Source organism: Acipenser ruthenus, chromosome 15, assembly GCF_902713425.1.
Source record: "Acipenser ruthenus chromosome 15, fAciRut3.2 maternal haplotype, whole genome shotgun sequence".
NCBI lineage: Eukaryota > Metazoa > Chordata > Actinopteri > Acipenseriformes > Acipenseridae > Acipenser > Acipenser ruthenus.
In genome coordinates, this window is record NC_081203.1 from 23,003,870 (window position 1) to 23,025,650 (window position 21,781).

Below are 21,781 nucleotides of genomic sequence, written 5' to 3' on the forward strand. Positions count from 1 at the left end.
CTTGCATTACAGAAATGCTTATAGACTTGCAGTTATATATTATAGTTATAGATATAGTTTTGCTCAGGCTCGAGACAAGTATTTATAACTGTAGTTTGCAAACTATGGGGCACCATTTGTAACCATTACATTTTGTAAACCAAAGAGTCTTTTGTCCAGGGAATGATTTATTCCTAGTTTTGTTGTGTCGACACAGCGCTTTGGCATGATTTTTATCAGCACATAGATTGATCTTAGCAATTGTGCATGAAGTCATAAAATGGATTTTGACTTTACAAAGGGCACGCCACAGATATAATAGCTCTCTCTGTTAGCTTCCTTGTGAATGTGTATAAGAATGGATAGCAATTAGAACATGTTTAAATCTTACCAGAAATAGAACTGAATACTTTATTGATTAACTTCCAAGCTTTGTGAATATAATGTTATTCATATCTGTTTTATGGACATTAGTAGGTACTATATGTAGCTTCAAATGACATTTTAATTAATTATCTTTAACATTCACTTACCGTCCTTCTTATTCATGTTGAAATTCTGTAGCCAAAGAAATTAAAAGGTTTACCTTTTGAATGTTGTTCTTTGATGTTAGCACCATTAATAAAGTTTGTTTGGCTCAATGCCACATGCATGTACTGTAGAAACCATAGCAACGCTCTCTTGATAAATCATTGGATGATGATTAATAAGAAGTGTACTTATTAAACAGTTCTTAAATTGGTACTGTGAAGAAGGCACTAGCAGAAACCTGTCTACTTGACAGTTTCTTATGATATATATCCACTAGATTCAATGCAGTAAGGAAGTGTGAACAAATTGTCATTAATCAAATGTAATGCAAACGTAAAAAATAAATTCTGCTGTGTAAGATGTATGTTGATGACACAGCCAACAGGCATATTGAGATCAGTAAACTAATGGTGGACCCTTATGCACTGAGAACGCTAACTATTACAAAAGCCAGTGGAAATACTGTATTGTGACATGCCTTGGTCATAGGCCAAGGCCCTGCACGTCATAAATGTAGTAAAACATGTGAAAATGTGTTGTTTGAATGGGAGGCCTGACCTTATTAGAGTGGAATAAAAATAGGTTAATTATTTGCTGATTTAATCACATATATAAAAGAACACTCAGAGTAGAAACAGGCAAGGTTAAATAGGCAATCAATTAACCAATTTAACCTGACCACATTCTGCATATGGATTTTCACTCCCTTACATTTAGGTCAGGCCTCGCATTAAAATAACACATTTTCACAGCGTTAACGACGTAAATTTTTACACTGACCAATGGCATTCATCCCGTGCTGTAGCCGACAGCTAAACCCTTATTAACAGTAATCCCCCTTTCTTGGCATATGAACATGTCCTCTTTGGAAATTGAATGTTCAAGGGCTATCCCTGTATCAAAATGTACAGATAGCTGCCTTACCTGTTTAAAGCACAGATTGATCACCATATGGGACCTGCTGCTTGTTGCATTCATATTAGTAGCAGCCGTGCTTCTGTTTCGTATGCCTTCCCGCAACAGGGCCTCCAGTTTCTCATAGCTGTCACAAGACACTGCTTTGAGGCATTCAATGTAAAATCCTTTCCTGCCTTCTCGAACCCGCAGACCACCAGGCTTTCGAACTTTAGATAACAGGTCTTGAACCTTCAAAGCAAGTGCACTCTCATTGAAGGCTGCACACCAGAGTAAGCAGTACATAGCTTCAAATGACAACTTAGAAAGAGTCAGCACTATCTGGGAAAAGCCCAATAAAATGTAAGGGGAGAGTGGGATGGGCGAACGATAAATGTTGTTTGAAACTACATAGTTGCTTTTCAGTGCATTTACTCCAGTTTTTAATTAACTGTTATGTTTTTTAAAGAGGTCAAACGTAATTTTACAAAACTAGAACAAAACAATTAAGTAATATAATCCAAGTTCTTAAGCACTCTGATGGTGTTTTGTTTTTCATTTTCATTTTATAATCCCAACATTATTTTTTCTCCTTTCAAAAAAGTTAATTAAAGATTGGAGGAAACACTTTAAAAAATAAGACCCTTCAACTTTATATATATTATATAAAAAATATATATATTATTGGAATTAATTAAAATGAAGATTCATTCCATAATCAAGAAATGGTGGCTTATGTACAGTAGAAAAATAGGATGGGGTTTGTAATAGGAGAATAATAAACAAGTGCTTCAGAGATGTCATACACCACACAAAAAACATTATGATTTTTCTAAATATGTTTTCTAAAATGTACTGGTTTCCAAATCATAATGTTTAGTATATGACAGAAAGCTTGTGGAGTTTAAAATCCCAGCACTGAATTCACATGACAGCTGGTAGTGAGAACTCATGAGCTGGCAGTCAAACGAGGGAGTTAGTAAGCAATGGAACAAAGGCTGCTTGAATACTACCATCATTAAAAGGATATTGTACGAAGTAGCCAACATAGGGAATCAGGGGTCATTATGTACTGTATTACATACAGCACAGTATTTTATAAACAGAATTATTTACAAGCTGATGTATTTTGTAAATTGTGTCTGGAAGTGAAGATGAGAACGTTTCACTGTGCACACAGTACCTGCTCATTATAAATCTCGAACATGCTGAAATAGACCTAAAAAGGAAGGGAATAAAAAGTCAGTCACGTTTAAAATAAAAAAACAACCATTCACCAATTATCATGCAATAACTACAGCATGCATCAAACTACATTGTGGGGGGGAGCTGTTATCAATAAGTACACTGTATGCATCCTCTAATTCTGTAGGTATTCGTATAAAAAGTGCTTTGTTTTTTCCTTGTTAAAGAATACACTGTATCTGGTAACTAATGATCTAATCAGAAACATCAACAGAATGATGGAGCACACATGTAATGGGATATGAGGCTAAACTTATAATAAACTTTAACGACTGTTAAACAAGCATCTCGGATAGAGTATACCATTGATGGTAATAGCTGATGCGCTTGTTTACTTGACTTTGGGGATGCATTTTTACAGCAGTGGGAAATCACCCTGGATTGCATCAACCATCTGTTTGTGGCTGTACAGAGATTGATTCAAACCAACCTGTAATTTCTTAATAGGTTTGTATCTTTTGAAGTTATAGATAGATAAAAGGGTATAAAGCATCACTTTGTGGTGCTGTACACAGAGTAAAAAGGAATACTAATGTCCATGACCTCAGAGGCCTACTGGCAAGACAATGTGAAGGGGTGAGAGACACTCACGTGAAACTGTCTCTCAGGGCTCTGCTTCTCTCTGATCCCCCTGAACAGCTCCTCACAAATCATGGACACCAGGCCCTTGTTATTGCCCATAGCCTATCATGGTGTAGCTTTTTCCAGATAGAGTCTGCCCATAAGCAAACAGGGTGGCATTGAATCCTCTCCACACATTCTCCAGAATGGTTCTGCCAAGGTCATTGAAGACCTTAGCCTGGGAGGATTAACAGAAACAGCAACATATAATATGAGGAAATAGTAGGTTAGAAACTGAGTATCATTCTGTGTAGTGCCTACTATAAATCACAGGTGTTTCTTATGTTTTTTATCCCTCTCAGAGGTGTATTCTGTAATATATAAAATCTGCATCTCCCAGTTGCAAAATATTTTAGTCACAATATCCAACACCTTACAGACTACTGGTGTTTCTGCATCTAACATTGCATAAATTACCAATATCAAAAGTGATGACTTGCATAATGAAGTGACAGCCTTTGAGAAATGTAAATGGATCCCAACAGAACAAAAAAAATGTCAATGCACCAAAGCTAATCTTTTTTTATTTTGTAATTTGTTTTACCAACCATTGTAAGTACTTTTCGTGGAATAATTACAAGGCATGGACAAGACGCCTGGTTGGTTGACCATTATTACACTACACCGGTACATCATCTTGCTCATTTTTAAATACCATTGTACAATGTGTAGTTCTCAATTAAACATCGACTTGATTATAAAGGTGGACTGTCTGGGTGTATTCACTAACCTGATCAGCATATCGGCTGTGATGACCATCAGAAACGTGGACTCCTTGTTCATTCTCAGTATACTCATCATGGGACCAATAGCAATGGTAAAAATGAAAACTCTTCCTGCTGTTGAGGTTTTTGGGGTCTGTGACCAGAGTACTGCTGCCCAGCATGGATACAATGCACTTGCATTGCAGAACTTTCTCCCTCTTGCATAGCATACAAGAGAAATCAACGTCAGTACAGTATTAGTTTAGAATAGAGGTGAGAGCAGGTAGACAATCTGGAAACAGGTGGCAGTTTCAAGTATACTGTGCATATGGTAGCTTAGTAGAATGTAAACCCAAGATTCAAATCCATTTTGTTACATCTCTTATTTGTCTTATTGTCACTGGTCTTGTTTTTCTTATGTTGATTTTCTCAGCATATGTTTTATACTTTACTGTGGAAAATATTTTATTTTGATGTTGCCCTGGCACACTTACACTACTCTGCCATGTCAGAATCAGATACCAAAGGAGGCTGACAATGCACATTGCTGACATACAGTAGCACTGTGCAGCATGCTTTTAAAAATATGTTGTGGAAATAATGTGGCATGCTTTTTTAAGAGTGAAAATGCCAGGCCAGCACAGTGTCACGGTGTAATAGAAAGAAAGTATCAGTTACTGATAGTGAGTCTTTCAATAAAAAAATCAAAAACTGTTTAAAAGTAAGGCTTTTACTGAAACAGCTGTCTTGTCTTTCTCTGTTTTTTTATTAGAGTGTAAGTTGAAATCTAAAGGCATACACATATACATCCATTGCTACAAGCGAAATTAGCCCATATCATGCAATGAAGAAGACACAGCTTTAAAAGATACTTTAAAGATAAATTCTATCTAACTTATATGTAAGAAGTCATTGTTTAACTGATGTTCTTTCAAACGGTTTTGTTAAAGATGAGAGGGAGGCTGGTAATTTGATAAATGCTGCTTGTCAGCACCTTTTTGCAAAGGCAGCTCTTTTACTGGTTTCCATTATTTCAAGTTGCTGATGGCAGGCAGCTTCTGACAGCAGCTATTACAAACGACAGACTCAATGCCATTAGGTACGTCCTGTTAACTGGACTTCAATGCATTACGGTACTTTACAAACAGTTTGATCAACCCTCTTTCTTCATCCAATGTACCCCCAGGTAAAAACAAATGTGTCGTAATGTGAACGTAATGTGAACACTAGCAGATATTTTGCCTAACCATTATCTAGCAATTTTGGTGTCTAACCTGTGTAACAGACCCATTAGTATAATGAGCCCTAAATATCTAATCTAAAATATAGTGGATTGCTCAGTTTGATCTATATGCCTGCTGGATTGATCGGAATTCAAACAATTGGTACTGCACATTATTTATATAAGTCAGGACAAATGCATACCAATACTAAAATAGCCGTGTGAAAAATGTTAAACTGTCACGCTTACTTAGAAACCCAGCTGTCTTTGTCAGAGACAATTGATCAACAGAGATTCAAGTCATTATTATTATCACGTTTTCTTATGCCTGCATTTGATACACAGTACTGGAACATCCATTTAGCCTATTGCCTAGAATCTTTACTTCTCTAGAGAAATGGACCAACTCAGCTCAGTTCTTCTGAGTTCAGATTGTTAATAGTGCCTATACAGTGAATTTTTTTGATAAAAGAATACTGTACAACATGAAAACCCATGAGCTGAGAATACTACAAAAACAGGGGAAAAGATTCTGCAGAAACCTATCTATGTACAGGCTGACACACAGCTGCCAAAAAAAAAAAAAAAAAAGTGAAAATAAAGATGTATTCTTACCTGGTTAAAAGGACATACCCTAACAGCAACTTTGATGCTGTCTGCATTTGGCATGTTGGGCTGCAGTGCTGACCGAAGTTTTAAAATGTTTCTACCTTCAAATAATGTTGGTGTGGTCTGTGTACTGGGGATCCTAAGGGAGCTCTTTGGGAGCAAAAAAGTATGCCAAATGAAAAAGTGTGTCAAGTTATTCAGCTCAAATAAAAAGAAAATGTAATGTACTCCCTTGGCAGTCAATGAATGCTGACTGGGAAGCGGAGAAGGGCAGAAGTGTCTTGTGTTGATGGGACCTTAATATTTTATGCGCTAGTTTACGGCTAACAAAATAGACTGTGTTAACAAACATCAACCGTTTTACAAAGCAAAAAATATATTAATTTAAAAAATGTAAATAAGAAAGTAAGCTGAGCAATAAGAATATTTTAATATGTACTGTAGGGTCACAAGCAGCAGACTGGGGGAAATCACACCCTTATTTTAAAATGTGAGAGAGGAGTTTCTGCTTTTTAATTATTTAACAGTCATAAATAATATCTCAGGGGTGTTAAATATGAATGAGACACTTTCTATGTGGTATATTAAGACATGGGGAATGTATACAGTTTGGCAGTTCAGTGACTCACTATGAACTTCTGAGGGAGTAAATGGGAATCTGAACAGTATAAGAGTAGTACAGTAAAATGTAAAGCTTAGGACCCATTCACACTTGGTATATATAAGTATATATAAGTAAAAAGTTATATAAGCACATATAAAAGTTGCATACAAACTCAGTCCTCTTATGCATTCGTTTTAATTTAATCAAATTATTTTGCACTGAAATTGGATTATGGGTTAGAAAATGTAATCACGGAAAATTTGAATTGTGAAATAAAAATGTAAAATAATATCACTGAATGGCAATACACATTTTAAAAACAGGACTTGAGCAGCTCAAATGAAATTCAGGTTGTTGGGTTTTTTTTAGAATCGACCAAGAATTGACTAGTAGGTTGTAAAATAACACATTTAGACACTCTAAACTCTACTATCTTTATTAAAGACTAATGGAATACAATACTGCCAAAAGTGCCAATGTATAAATAAAATGAATACATTAAAGATCAAATTTAATATCTAAATACTGTAGAACAAGACTTCAGAAATATTAACAGTTCACACAAAAACAATGTTACATTGTAAACTTTGAACCTTTGAACTTTGATGGTATTTTCAATGAGAATAGTGTATTTTGCAGAAGCATTTTTACAATACTGAGGGATAAAAAAAATGATATTCTAATTTATAGCCATACAATATATTCTAACTGTGTGTGTTGTGTCATTTTTCCTAGTTAGTTTTGCCACACTTAACGGTACGGTTGATGTGTCGTGGAATACAGCAGAGGAAACCGATTGAATGGCTGAAAGATCCTCAGCAGTCAATAATTATCAATATATTTTAATATATTACACTAATGCCCTATTCATATCACCTAAATAACATGTAACCATAATGTGAAACCAAAACATAACTGTGAATGGCAATCACGTGGTTTCAACGTGTGCTGCTTGTGCATTTATACAGGTAGTGAGGACAGGGTAAAAAACATGCCTACTCATGTTTGAGGGCTGGCCTGAAGTCATCTGTTTGCGATAGAGATGGGAAGGCACAAGCAGCTGCAATGTTGTGAACTTCCTCACGCTTGACCTACCAATGAGCATCCACTCTGAAGGGTCTGCCCCGTGGGGAGACCAGAGTTCTTCACCCCTGAAACAGCCTCTCAGAGTGCTGACAAAGACCATTAGTCTTAGCTAACTAAGACAGTTTTATTTAACACCTACCCATTATTAACAGATGTGATAATTCAATAATTATTTTGTTATTTTTCAAGTTTGTATTAAAGTATTTTACCACAAAACTCTCTATGTTCAATGCAATCTTAATTTAGAGCAACATTTCAATCGTACTACATTAAAATAAATTTAATTGGGTAGTAATTTGGGTTAAAATAAAAATAACTTTGTGGATTCAAACTCAATGTCCATCCAGTAAACCAAGACGCTCTCACATAGGTTTTCAATTAATTGTTTTATAAAGAGACAAGTTTTGATAGTGCTTTCTATGACTTCATGGTCTTTTCGCTTTGGCCCCACTCTTGCCCTGTGAGAAACCATGGCAACCATGGTACTTTCCGGTCTTGTGGATATAGACTTTACAATATCCTTTCTTAAGAACCAGTTCTTCTTTACCCATCTGAAAAAGAGCACACACAGAGACAGACCCAGACACATAATTCATTGTTTTGATATTATTTGGGGATTGAAATATCCTGTGCAATTAATCTTGCTTGTGGGGCCTGGGAAAGAGGCATCTTGGGAAATGTCACTGATTAAATGGCTCAAATAGTTGTCATTAATTTCTCCTGTCACCTCAAAAGCATGTCCCAACAAAATATCTATATACATCCTGGTCAGATGAACTGCTTTGCTAGCTTAGTTTCTATTGATATTTTAATTATCCCATGTTGCTCAAAGAGCAAGCACACAGACTCCAAACAAAATAAAATACCCCATTACTTTTTCTACTTTGACATAATGAAAAATCTGAAATTAAATGCCCCAAGTGTATTTGTGGCACTTGTTTGCACACAATCTGAGTAGCCTTCCAAGGTTCAATAAGCTTCTATTAAGTCTGGTCTAAAGCAGGCATCATAGCTCCACACAAATACCCATAGCAACAACAGCTACACAAATGATCATTTTAGCTGTAAAGACAATATGAATACATTTACAATATTGTTTGTATATAAAGCCATTTTCATTGACAAAGCAAAGCTTTGTATTAAAGTTAAAACTCAATTATGAATAATTCTGCAGGCAGCATCATAAAGCCTACAGGGGAAGCTTTAGCTAACATTTTTGACTGCTACTTTGAGTTCTGTAATGGAATTGGCAATAAAAATAAGTCTTCCATTGTGTGTGGAAGAGTCTTCCATTGTCTATATAAGTACACATGCAAGCAGGTCCAATAACACATGAACAGGGCAGTGTGAGCCTCTTATGGTTATTACTGCAACGACTGGATGAGTTAAGCTTGTGTTAGAGATCGATATTAATTGTCTGTGGTATTCTGATTTACTGAGGCCAATGTTTAGTGAGTAGCTGATTGGAAAGAAGTGGCAAAGACTTAAAAGTTGTATGTATAGTTATTGTTCTTATTATCATATGGTAGAATTAAAAGTTATATACGACACCATACAGTCTCTCAAGTTATTTGATAAGTTGTTACTAACATTCCATTGATTCTTATGTGGGAATTCAGATAACATATGAAATGATCTTCATCAGACAAAAAGAAGAAACAAAATGCGATAATAGAAATGTATAGAAAATCTGAATAGAGAAGAGGGGTAAAGAATGTTAAGGGACCATATCTTCTTTATTATCTTTGGTAATAGTTGAATTTGAACATGGTTTATTCTATGCCAGAGTCCATCTACTATACTGGATGATGCTGGCAACTTCTGTTGATTTACACACATAATGTATACAATTTTAGTAAGTAAAGGGTATCGTATCTGTCAACTGCCAAGTTAACAGCCTCCCAATGCACATTGTCTGTGAGAAAAAGCCATAAAAGCTTTGTGAATGTTTGCCATCCATTGGACAATGCTGCCATCTGAAGGTACAAGCCTGATTTCTACAATATACAGAAAATACACTTTTGCACTTTTGCCTATTTATTTATATATTTATTAAAAATTTTCAATGCCTGTTTTTATTTTTTTTAATCCTTAAGGTCACTTCCCCAGAGACATCCACATTGATATGGTACTTTTATAAGAAGCTGTTACAACCTACTGTAGGCATTTGGCAGTGGTTAACCAGTTTAGAGGTTAATAGGTAATATTTGTTTGATTGCATTCCCCAAGTTAGTTTTATCTGTAAGGATACAATATTCCTCCATCCCACCACCTGCTTGCACTTACATAACGTGTGCTGCCAATAGGCAACTTGTGCTACCACTTTCAACATTGTTTTCAAAATGGTGTTTGATATACTTTTACATTTTACAGGAAATTATATTTCAATCTGAAATCCTAGTGTAACAAACTATTTTCCAAACCATACAGGACACTACACCTTGAATGGTTAATATTAAAAGATGCAAAATATAATCAGGATATTAGATCCCTAGAGCTTTACTTTACAAAAGGAAATATCCACAGGGTAATGCTACACCAGACTACATCAGCGGCGATATGTTTAATTTATAAGCTTAAAAAAAAAAAAAAAGTGTTCAATGCCATTTTAAAAACCCATTTTAATCTCACAGATACTGATGTTTGCATAATTATATATTACACTACCTGCGTTGTATATAAAATTCAGCATAAACACACTCAGTATTCATGTCGTGAAAGTTAAAATGTTCATATCTCAACCTAGCAACCCTCATTTTCAGTAACACATGGTTTGGGACTTATTTATTAACAGATATGCCCTGTTCATAATTACTTCCAGTCCTGTTTGATTAATTACTGTTTGCATTACCTGCGGCAGTGCCTGAGCCTCCTGCTGGTTTGCACAATGAACACACTTTAATAATAGTTGTCCTGCATTTTAATAGATTCTATACAAAGGGCTGTACTTTGCATATGGAGTGACAGCCTATTAAATATACCAATACAGTTTTGGTATAACACACACAAAAAAAAAAAATTATATTGCCTTTGTCAGAAGTTGTATTTGAAGACTTATTTCAGGATTGTCACAAAGTACTGTATCTGTTTTGCAGTACATTGACTTTTGTCCAATTATGATAATGTAACTTTAAAATTAAAATACAGCTCTTCACTCTATCCTCAGTCTTTTCTGCATAGTAGACAATTGTGTCAATCTCAAACTGATATGTCTTTGCTCTAGCAGCTAGTTGTTTTAGGTGTTAAATACTGCAGAGTTGAATATTCAGCTTATTTGCACAGCACTACCTTATGATATGCCTACGTTATTTATTAATACAGTACTTTATAAGAAAGAGGACCTGTGTATGAAAGCTGTATTTAATGTGCAGTACCAAATGATACATGCTTCAAACCGACTTTAAAATGGCGGCACAACCAGTTTAGTTTTAAAAAAGATTTATATATCATATGAATGAAATGATGACGGTCTTGTCATTACCTGCCTCCCTTCACTCTTTTCGGCGCTTTGTTTCAGAGCAGACTGGGAGAAAATGCCATGATGGTGGGGGTGCTGTCTTCCTGTAGCATGAGGAATATGTTTGGCTAAAAAGAAAAGAAAATACAGTTTAATATTAATGCTATAATTATAATGATGGGTTTGTACAGAGCTCCCCTACCTCCAAGCTCTTTTCAGAGAAGATAGACGATCAGCTATTACACATGTAGACAATTAACAGTTACACAGCTGTTAAACAGCAGGATGATCACACAGTGATTATTATTGTGACGCAATCAATCATTTGACTGCTGCTTTCACTATTTGTTTTTTAGATCCTAATGCTCAGAAAAGCAGGTGCGTGCAAGTCCTTTTCTGGAAGCCTGGGCTTGAACCAAGTTTAGTTCACAAATGAAATGCGTTTATTGAAAGTGTTGGCAATATCGACATAGGGCACCTTTGCGGTTTCGAAGGCAGCTTCAAAGAGAGATGTTAGGGATCGGACGGGCAGGGAGATGGAACTACTCCCTCGCTTGCTCTAAAAGGCAGGCTTGAGACCTGCTAGAAGGGCAATATGGGGACTTCTCCAAGGCAGTTCATTACATACATTTAAAAAAGATGTAATTCTTCCACTGACAGTACAAACCTAAACACGTTGTACGTTCAGATGGAGGATGACGTGCTCACTGAGCATTATAAAAAGCACTGTTCTATGAAAGGCTATAGAGGTCGAAATGGATTTAAGGGCTACTTAATGGGCAGAAGAGAAATACCGCCTGCTTGAAGTCACAGGAAGGGTTCACCTCACTGAATCATTAAAGGTCTTTGAAGCACTCCAGAGTGTAAAACAGGACTCATTTGCAGTATTACAAATTTAAATATCAAAGGTAATAACCATACTCTCATTACCGTAACAACTTTATTTTTTTTTATGTTCATTCTGAATTGTGTGAATCCCATTTATCCTGCACATCACTGTAGATTCACTCCCTGTGAATGTGGCCTTAGAAGGGGGGTGGACCTGGTACTAAGGGACATAGATTTTTTTGTAACAAATTCATGTAACTGGATTTTTTACAAATTCTTAGTTTAGACAATGTATTTAACACTTTATTGAACCGTTTAACCATTCTAGATTGTTTTTATTTTATATCTTATATGCAAACAAAATTGACTGTTTTTAGTATATACAAATAAAATGAGTAACATCTTGTTACATTAACATTTTCAAATTAAATATATGTCTAAAATGCAAATTTAACAGATGTTTGATAATTTTTAGACTGCAGATGGTGGCCTTAATATTGAATACAAGGGTGACCTAATATTGAAGGTTACTTCTCCGTCAATAGTAAATCATAAAAAAAAGTCTAATTGAGAAATGGTCTTTACACTGGGATGGCCATAAAGCAAGGTTGTATTAAAAGACATACAATGTTTATTAAATGATCTGAAAATATTATCAGATTTTTGGTTTAGTAGAGGTATAATGGCTTGCTTTAGTTAAATTAGGATACAATTGTTTGAAAATTACAGCCCCACTAAACCTATTTGTAATGCATCCTGCAGCAACTGTTTCAAATTTTTAATTTTCAGCGCTGATGATCTTTTATTAGCTGCGCAAGAACAACTCTTGATTGTATTTGAACTAATTTGGAAGAGTTGCTGAATTTGCAGTTCCTTATATTGCAAAATGAAATAGATTTGTGTCATTTTTTCCAAGAACATGCATAGAAAACGTTTTTGCTATTGGCGCCTTCAGCTAGTTACAGGGTTCCTTAGTATACCACCTTCCAAATGTCACCACCTAGATCAATGAATGTCTAATTTTGGACTACTGAGAGGCTCACCTTGTAAAGGCACAGAGGTGTGGTGTGCAGGGTGAGTCACCGAGTCAGGGGTAAGGGAGGCAAAAAGTCTAGGATCGTCTCTTCATCATCTTATCCCCGTTATCTAAAACAGGTGAAACTTCCTGGTTGGTTAGGTCTCATATCTCTAACTAGCTGGGTCTGCTCTTGCTTAAAGGGATAATTTATATACATTGTCCTATTGTTCAATTTCTTTAATATCCTAGTATGAGTGGTCTGTATGATTCTCTATAGTTGTGTCATCTTAGTACACTGATGAAGGCACAATTCGGAAATATACTGTACTGATGAAGGTAGAAGCCTAAACATTTTGGTTTTTACTGGATGAATTTTTTGCTGGAATAGTTAGTAAGCATGTCAAATAATAACTTAAACAGAAAACAATAGAGCTTCATCAAGAATATACATATTAGGATTTTAAACAGGTAAGACACTAAATATTAGGGAATTGTAAATTATATAAATGTACCCCTTTAACGAACCACAGACAAGAGATGAAAGAAAGCAGGATGCTTTACCTATTTTTACCTACAGAAACCTATTAAAAAGTCTGAACCTGGAAGTCTTAGTTTCCAATTGCTGCAAGGTCTGAACATAATTATTTTTCTGTCTTGACCCTACTATATGTTGATATTTAAAAATAAATCTACAGCAACAATTTGGTGAGTTAAGAGATTATGAAATATATTTGCTAATAAGAAATAGTGTTTCTACTATCAAAATCAAGAGGAAACTCATTTGCGATTTGCATTTTAAATTGCATGACATCTGTTGAGACTATACCAGTGGTCCCATTAAACTATAATTAAAAAAAGAGGGCCTCCTCATTAGTTATGGAATATGACAGATCCTGATAAATGCCCTTTCCTGAAGCAGATGAGACTCTGATTCAACGCACCTGGAGGCTGGGGTCTGCACCTGACTCACATTTGACACACAGCTGCGTTATCGAGATGACAGCAACAGGCTGGCTGTCATCAAGATGGCTTTTTATTATGCACTTTTGCTGTCTAAAGACTTTAATAATGCTGGACAGCTTGTTGACCGTACAACCTTACCCATCACTTTAAACACACTGTTCTGCAGTGCAAAGAATATTTTTTCTGAGAGTAATAAAATTAAAAAAAATATATATGGTAACATTTTACAACTATCAAACTCAGGACATGCACCTAATTGTTTGTTCTCAGTAGTTTTTTTTGACAGTTTTATACAAGCAGATAAACATTTTATTCCCTAATGTAGTTTTGTTCCAACTTCTTTAGATTATTGTGCAGATAATGTGTATAAGGATCTTGTGGTTTCCTATAGCTTTGTAAGATACCTTGCAAGTGGTTGAGAAAGCTGTGTGTGAAGAAATATAATTGCTGCAGTTAGCTTATTAAAAATGTATTGGCTTGTTTAAATTAGGGGTGGCCAAAGTTGGCCCTTCCAGTCTAGTCCTGGTCTTTGTTCTAACCCAGTTCTAAATTGTTTAATTGAACCAATTTAACCTCCATCCAGACCGTGAAGTAGTGCCTTGTCTAATTTTACCTGTTAAACCTTGAGTGGTGGCCCTCCAGGACTGTGATTGGACACCCCAAGTTTAAATTGATCTGGGTATAAATAATGCAATATATCTTCAGCCATTGGTGACTAAGAGAAGTGTCAGTACAAGGCTTCCAAACTCTCCAGGTAACAGATGCCAGGAAGTCAAGGGAGCGGTCACTGCAGGTTTACAGAATTAAACAAGTGTGACATATGCTGGATGCCAAGCTGAGCTGCTGAGCAGCTGCTGTGCAAAGCCTGATGCATATTTATATTTTCACTCAAAATGTAAATATACTAGTTGTACCGGTTACTAATTTACCATAATTATGCTCTCTGGGCTATAGGTCTCAAATGTCCAATTATGAAAGAAACACTTTTAGCAAACATACATTTTACATTTTTAAACATGAAATCTGGTACTACACTAAGGATGTTCTCGTTTAGCTTAACTTATTTTTAGGAAGTCTGTTACTGTTTCACTTCCTAAGTCATTTGTCACCTCAGCAGTGTCGTATTTTAAAATGAAAATAATATTAGTACATGACAGGAAGGGTTTATGGAATTATTTTGTTAGCTACCAAACCTTTAAATCGTGGAGGTTTGCTTCTCTTAAGCCAGCATATAAATGAGCAACTAACATCCTGCAATTTAATTGTATAACCTTGAGAAAAGTATTGGAATGTAAAAAAAAAAAAAAAAAAAAAGATACAATAAGGTCTATCTGACTTCGCTGCATTAAATGAAAAAAATCATATTAAATATTAAATATAATTCAGGCTTCTGTTTTTCAGTTTTTATTAATTTCATTTGTCGGTGCTTTTTTTTTTAAACTATTTTCGAGTTTCATATATTTCGTTTTTTTTCGGGTTTTTTGCTTTTTATATACTGCATGAAATTATTGTTTTCGGTTACTTTCCAAAATGCTTGGGCATTTTTTCGTGTCAAAATATGTATAGTAGTAACTCGACAGCACATGGACACTTAAGTTATACCTTCTTTCCTTTGCTGTCTTCCACAGTGAAATCCTTATGTTCACGGGCACATTCTTCTGGGGTGTTTGTGTGTAGGCATTTTTTTTTATATTTCACCACAATTTGCAATTCTGTTTTAAATCCTCTGTATCTTAACTGTAATACAGCATTAAATCCTGTGAACAAACCTCCATTCCTAATTATAATCTAATCTAAAATCTTGCAAGCAGAGTCTCCAATAGAAATGTAAGAATGTGCCGCCACTCAGTAGTTGGGGTGGGACTAAAGTATTCAGAACGAATCAATGATAGTCAATAAGGAGAGACATTGCCCAGCTGCACTGGGAAAGGTAGTTTTTCTTTGGTTTGTTTTTAATGGGAAAGGGGTGGTCAAAGTAAATTGAGTAACCATTTCCACTGTTTTTCTAGTATTTTCCAGTGTTTATTGACTATACACCGATTCCTTTTTTTTTGTATCGGGGATGTTGTATCGTTTTTTTATCAGTTAAAACTGAAAATCAGAAGCGCTAAATATAATATAACACATTCAAGATGGATAAAGCAGTTCCTCACAATGACATGTAAAGTTGTCTTTACCATTTATTTGTAAGCTCTCTAATCATATATCCACTTCATTTGGGAGGTTTAAGCATCACTGTTCCCATGCCCTTCAACATATCAGTATGAACTACTTTCAAGTACAATAATGTCATCAAAATTCAGCTATATGACCATCTCTTTCGGCTCCATCACATTATTGCACAATGGGCTGTAATTGAGCCCACCTTAGCTATGGAATGCAGACAGAGTTGTATGAACGCCATGCAATTATTGCTTCCAGTAACCAATGTGATTAGCATTCCTAGTGGCTAGTACGTTGCTTCATCCATATTAATACAGCCTTGCTTAATAAGACACTTCATCAATATACATGAAACTGGCAGCTACAATGAACCTTACCTCCTGGGAGAGTTATTATAAAGAAGAAAAGGCCAGCAGTACAGTTTGGGTTTAAAAAAATATCCTTAGAGTTATCTATCTATTTATTTTGTTATAAGCAAACTATTAAAAAAGTGTTGGTTTCTTTAAGGCCATTAATAGCCAGTTATTCAATGAACTGTATAACCCCTCAAACCTCCACTGAGTCTTAGATTGAGAGATTATGGAGAACTCAAAAGTATCACATTTTATAAACCGCAGACCTTTCCTACTTCCAACTGCAGTATATGTCCATAACTGGGTAATGGACTTCGAAAGGCAACTCTGTAATACAGAGAAGCTCAAAGTTCCTCATAAGGTCTGGTGATAGTTATCTGAATTATTCCTGCTGTACATTGACACAAATGCAAATTGGATCTACACACCCTGTACTCCACTGTTCTTTTTTCTTTAAATCCAAGACATCAAACGTTAATGTTTTGATTTGTACCCCTATAGTTGAAAGTTTGATGTCTGCCTTGGGTCTTGAATCGGAATAAGAGCGTACTGTAAGAGTTGTTGGGAATGAGAAGAGACCATCTCGATCATTGTGACACATCCCTTGCCTGCACACACTAGCTATAGGGCAGTATCTTTTTAATTATACATTTTTTGATACATTTTTGTACCCAATTTGTGATGCACAATTCAATTATTGACTTACCACTGCAACACAATTCCCAATCACTCGCTGTGGTGAGGTTACTGTAACCTGGAGGTAAGAGCCAGACTGGGAAGTCTTCACCTGGCCTCCTAGTGGCAGGTTTTTACCAGGTGACCCACTGAGGACCACAATAATCTAATAATTAGTCTGTAAAACCTTTCCTGGTAAACTAAGCATTTATTACAATAAGTTTCCATTGATATCACAACTTTCATCCAAGGTTCTCACACTATATAAGTATTAGTGACTGCTATCATAACCGTCCAAACAGGATAATTAAAAGTCAACCGACAGAACTGGCATGGAGAGTGCTGTAGGGCAGCAAAAATTCTTTAATTAGGGTGGTGCCATTGCATTTGAACCCTTCTAGGTCATGTGAATAATCATAAAATGAATTCTGTAATGCACTGGCAGCCAATGAAGAGAGGCCAAGATGGAAATCTGCTGATCTGATTTTGTTTTTGTGAAAACTTATTATATACATAATATATTGTATCAGCTGGAATACCTGCACGCAGAGCATTGTAGTAATCAGTTCTGGATGTAAGGACAAGATCTCAGTCTTGCAATGTCTCCAGAGATGGTAGTGGAAAAAAACGGAAAAAAGGTGCCTCCTACCATCTGTTTTTTTTTTTTGCACAGCTCTTGTCCATCCCTCTGCTAAGTTTAACTTGGTTATCTACAGCATTTAGGATTTAATTAACTTGATTAGTTTGGACCAATAGTGGTACATCGACAGTTTGTAATAATGCCAAACGAGTATGTAATCCTCATTAATTCCCATTATCACAAGTGGCAAGCTGGCCCCCATTCTGCAGCAATGACAGCTTGGGCATGGACTCAAGAAGTTGATATGGTCTCCAGAGGTAATGGTGGCCATTCATCTTCTAAAGGGGAATATGTAATGGTGTAGTTTGAGTTTGCCTTGCCCAGAAAGGAAGAATTATTTCATTGTCCCTAAATTGCTCTGAGATCTATTACAGCAAGCCGATGTTATATGGCAGTCAGGGCCCATTTACACTGAAAGTGAAAATAAAAACAGCTTAATTCAATTTTACAGGTAGTAGGGGTGAGAAATGAGTATACTGAGAACTCACTTTCTAGAGCACTGATACACAAATTGGGGTCTGAGAACACAGGTATCTACAGAAAATTCTATTTAGTGACTGTGTAGTGACAGACATCTCCCCCACCCCATTGTATTGTTTACACAGTACAGTGTTTGGGTGATTTTCATAGTGTTCAGTTGGAGACTGAATCTCCTTTGAAAGAGGCCTTTGAGCAAAAACATTTGAGAACTTCTTACGGAGCCATTGTACTTGATAATGCCATCTAGTGAGAGATGAGGAAGATACATCTTAAGCCCTTGTGATACGTCGGTAAGGTTTATTAGTTCTGTTGTACACAGGACCTAATGGGTCAATATTTTATACAGTATTGTTTTCTAAATGTTTTATTTGCGAATACCTTAAGAATATTCATGCTGGTTTCTTTTGTTATGTGATGGGGTAAATTAGATTCAAAATGGAAGATGAGAAATGTTCTTTATTGCCAAGTTATCTCTCTCTCTAACATTTTACTGTCAAAACACTTCATTAAACTCATTGGTAATTTACTGTTGTCTGTGAACTATATACCTCACTGGAAATGAACATAATTTTACTTTAAGACCAAATTAATATGATGGGTGCAAGAGCTCATTTAAAAATACCCAGGAGTCTAATAGAAGTTGAAAAACATAAATAATTAAATATAAAAAATATTAGCCACATTTCACATCCAGCAATAAAAACAGATTGTATATGGTATTTGTATTTTTCTAATTTTGTGCAGCCCTAGTTTTCAATAACAAAACACTATGTTCAATATTAACAGAAACAATAATATAACATTGCATTGAGGACTTTAACCTTTTCAGAAATAGGTTTCGCATACTGATCTATACCTGTGGCATAAACTCTAATCTGTTTTATAGCAACTGCCTGCAAAGCTGTTTACCCTTACAAATGTTGGGATAATTGCGAAAAATGTTTCCTTCAGGCCTATGAGTACAGATGTTGTTTAAACGAGATATTTCAATAATGATACCTTTTCTGATGGTTCCCAGGCATGGAATGCAATTAGATTTAATTAGGAAAAGAATAAAGATTGTACATGTTTTTAAAAAAAAAAGAATAAAGGAAGGACTAACTAAAATTGTTTCTGATAAGGTTACATGCAATGTATAGACTACCATACCTACAGTATTTAATGCAATAGTAACTGAATTGTTAAATATAATTAACACTTCATATCAAATTGTGCCTTCAGCAACATAACTTTAAAGTGTCTAACAGGCATTTGCAAGTGCCAAGAAAACGTGTAGCAGTAATACCTGCGCAGAAACGGAATGGCACTGAACAACACACAGTTCTCATGGAAGAGTCTCAGTCTCCATGAATATTTAACTGCATGCTACAATATACCCTATGAACTGCATGAATGTTCATTATTTTTATGTAATAAGTACAATCTATGACAAAATGTGTATGTTTTAACCTAAAATTAAATCCGGAATTACTTTCCTTAGATCAAGTTTGTCATTTTCTTAGTAGTGTAATTTGGAACAATTTGGGTCTTGTCTAGCCTTCTGGCTTCATCAGAAAGCATACCTTGTTGCTTTTCTAGTTTGTTTACATCTGTGTTGTACCATAAGTGTTGTACCATAAAGTAACAAATTAGGAAAACTGTGTTTGCTTTTCAGTTTGTGTACAGGTAATTTCACCTCAGGGTCAAAGCATGATACTGGATCCAAAGCATGTCAGTCTATAGGGGCTGGATGGTTAATGACATGAAAGCATTTCTTGAAGAGGAAATGCAAGACTACCTGATAGTACAAAAAAGCTTCAGATCTATATATGTATATTTTTAAATAAAATGCATGGTTGCTATAACATGTGTTTCTTCAAAACTGCACATTTGAAAACTATATAGAGAATGTCTGGCAGGTAAGATTTATGGAATTATTTTGCTAACTTCAACCACTTTCATTAATACTATCCACTACAATCACAAGCAAGATGTCTCTTTAAAAAACAAGAGAAAAATGTATTCTGGATAAGTGAGGAGGGAATCGAGGGTCCTGGTTTATAATGAACAATCCTTAAATCTGAAAAGCAAGCACTTGTAAAATTCATACAGCGCAACATAATCTACTTGCAAATGTTAGTGAAGCTAGCATGATGACAGGAAGGGTGGAGTGAAATATTATTACCGTATGGTGCACTAGAAACCATTTCAATATCTGGAAGGAGACCCGTTGATGCTCGTCTAGTTTCTAATGCTTGTTTCCACCAACTTCCCAGCTTCCAGGGGCCCAGTCTGCCTGACGTTGTCTTGAAGCATATTGGTTCTTTTTTCTGTGGCTTTCCACCTTGAGACCTGTCCGTCACTGCTTTGGAGGGAATGTGTTGAGGTACTCGGGGAGGGTTTCCTTTTGCAAGTTGTGGGTTCTTTAGTTGAGCAGTTTTGTGTGGAGGAATACAGAGGGAAGTATTCTGTGATGTAAAAGTTGTTTTGTACCACGCTGTGCCTTTCTGTTTAGGCTCCTTTTCCTTTTGGAAATGTTCACCGCTTAATGAAAGAAGACCTTCTCTTTCTTTTGATTCTGGTATGTTTTCATCTTTATTATCTTCCTGGTTTTTCCTTTCCAGGCAATCTGAAAAGTACCTCAGCATGTTTTCAGTGAACGCACAGGAAGTGAGGATTTCTGGTTGGTCAACTACTTCAGGGATCTCCTTCCTGTGCCCCTCTGTGATGTCTTCTTGACTTGTGAAATCTTTTGCTCTCTATTTAGCAGAATGAAATAAAAAAAAAAGATAGCATTTTTAGCAAACAAACCATATAAATTATTTTAAATATAGTATGTATGTAGAGGGCATGAGAACTGAACAACAAAAAATGGAAATGTATTTATAGAGGGATTGTTGTGGTTCATTCTATGGATGAAAACCGTACGATAACATAAGCCAAAAAAATGTGTCTAATTAAACTTAAAAGTTATCTTTTCAGATGTAGTATTAAATTGAGTATGACTACTGTGTAAAAAAAGGTATACTTAAGGAAATGGCATAGCAACAGTGCACAGAATGGCATACACCCCAGCAGCTGCCACCTGTCTGCAGCTCCTTGGAGGACAGCAATGTTCCCTGGTTTACCTGCAGAGGCTCCAGCTCAAGAAATGACTGTGAAGAGCAGCTGCAGCTTGAAAGCGTATCTTGGGAAAATGAAACATTCTCAGTTTTCTCCTCTAATGCAACAGTGTCCATAGGGTCCTCTGACCCTTCCCCAATCACTCTCGTATTCCCTCCATGTGCAGACTTGTAATCCATTTGCACTTCAGATATTAAGAAGAACACACAACATTTGAACTTATTAACTGTGTGTACATCAATGTGTATTATTAGCATTAGCATTAGCATTAGCATTACTACCACTACTTCACTGTGAGACTATGGCATTTTAAACCATGTACTCTTTATGTTTTAATTTACACTTCGAAAGATTCCACAATGCATTAACACATTGGTGAATGACTAGGAATTCACTTACCAAGTAGCTAAGGGTCTGTTCCACCTTTAAATCAGTGTAATTTTAAAGTACTTTCCAAATATAAAAGGTATACTTTGCATGTAAATACCTTTTGCTGATGAAAGAAAGATGTCATTATCCACTGGGCTATCGCAGGTAAGAAATGTTCTCTGGTTATCTTCATTGCTATAAAACTGAGGATGCAAGTTCATTACGTTCAACCACCTAG

At 35.7% G+C, this 21,781-nt stretch overlaps 1 protein-coding gene and 1 pseudogene across 4 annotated transcripts in view; both read right to left on the bottom strand.

Annotated features, from left to right (window-relative positions):
- The window catches only part of LOC117422086 (kinesin-like protein KIF28), a 32,016-nt pseudogene extending 26,151 nt beyond the window's left edge, over window positions 1–5,865 (bottom strand).
- A 495-nt stretch (window positions 5,866–6,360) lies between these two features.
- Window positions 6,361–21,781, bottom strand: part of LOC131697577 (protein ELYS-like) — a 38,264-nt gene continuing 22,843 nt past the window's right edge. For 3 of the 4 annotated variants that reach the window (XM_058987486.1, XM_058987487.1, XM_058987485.1), the window contains 5 exons: window positions 21,662–21,777; window positions 21,180–21,358; window positions 20,237–20,810; window positions 10,977–11,080; window positions 6,361–8,046 (listed from right to left, as the gene is read on the bottom strand). In XM_058987486.1, the coding sequence (XP_058843469.1) occupies window positions 7,921–8,046; window positions 10,977–11,080; window positions 20,237–20,810; window positions 21,180–21,358; window positions 21,662–21,777 (1,099 nt within the window). In that variant the 3' untranslated portion in view covers window positions 6,361–7,920. Of the gene's footprint in view, window positions 8,047–10,976; window positions 11,081–12,823; window positions 12,927–20,236; window positions 20,811–21,179; window positions 21,359–21,661; window positions 21,778–21,781 lie in introns of all 4 variants that reach the window. The other variant, XR_009307391.1, reaches the window with a different exon arrangement.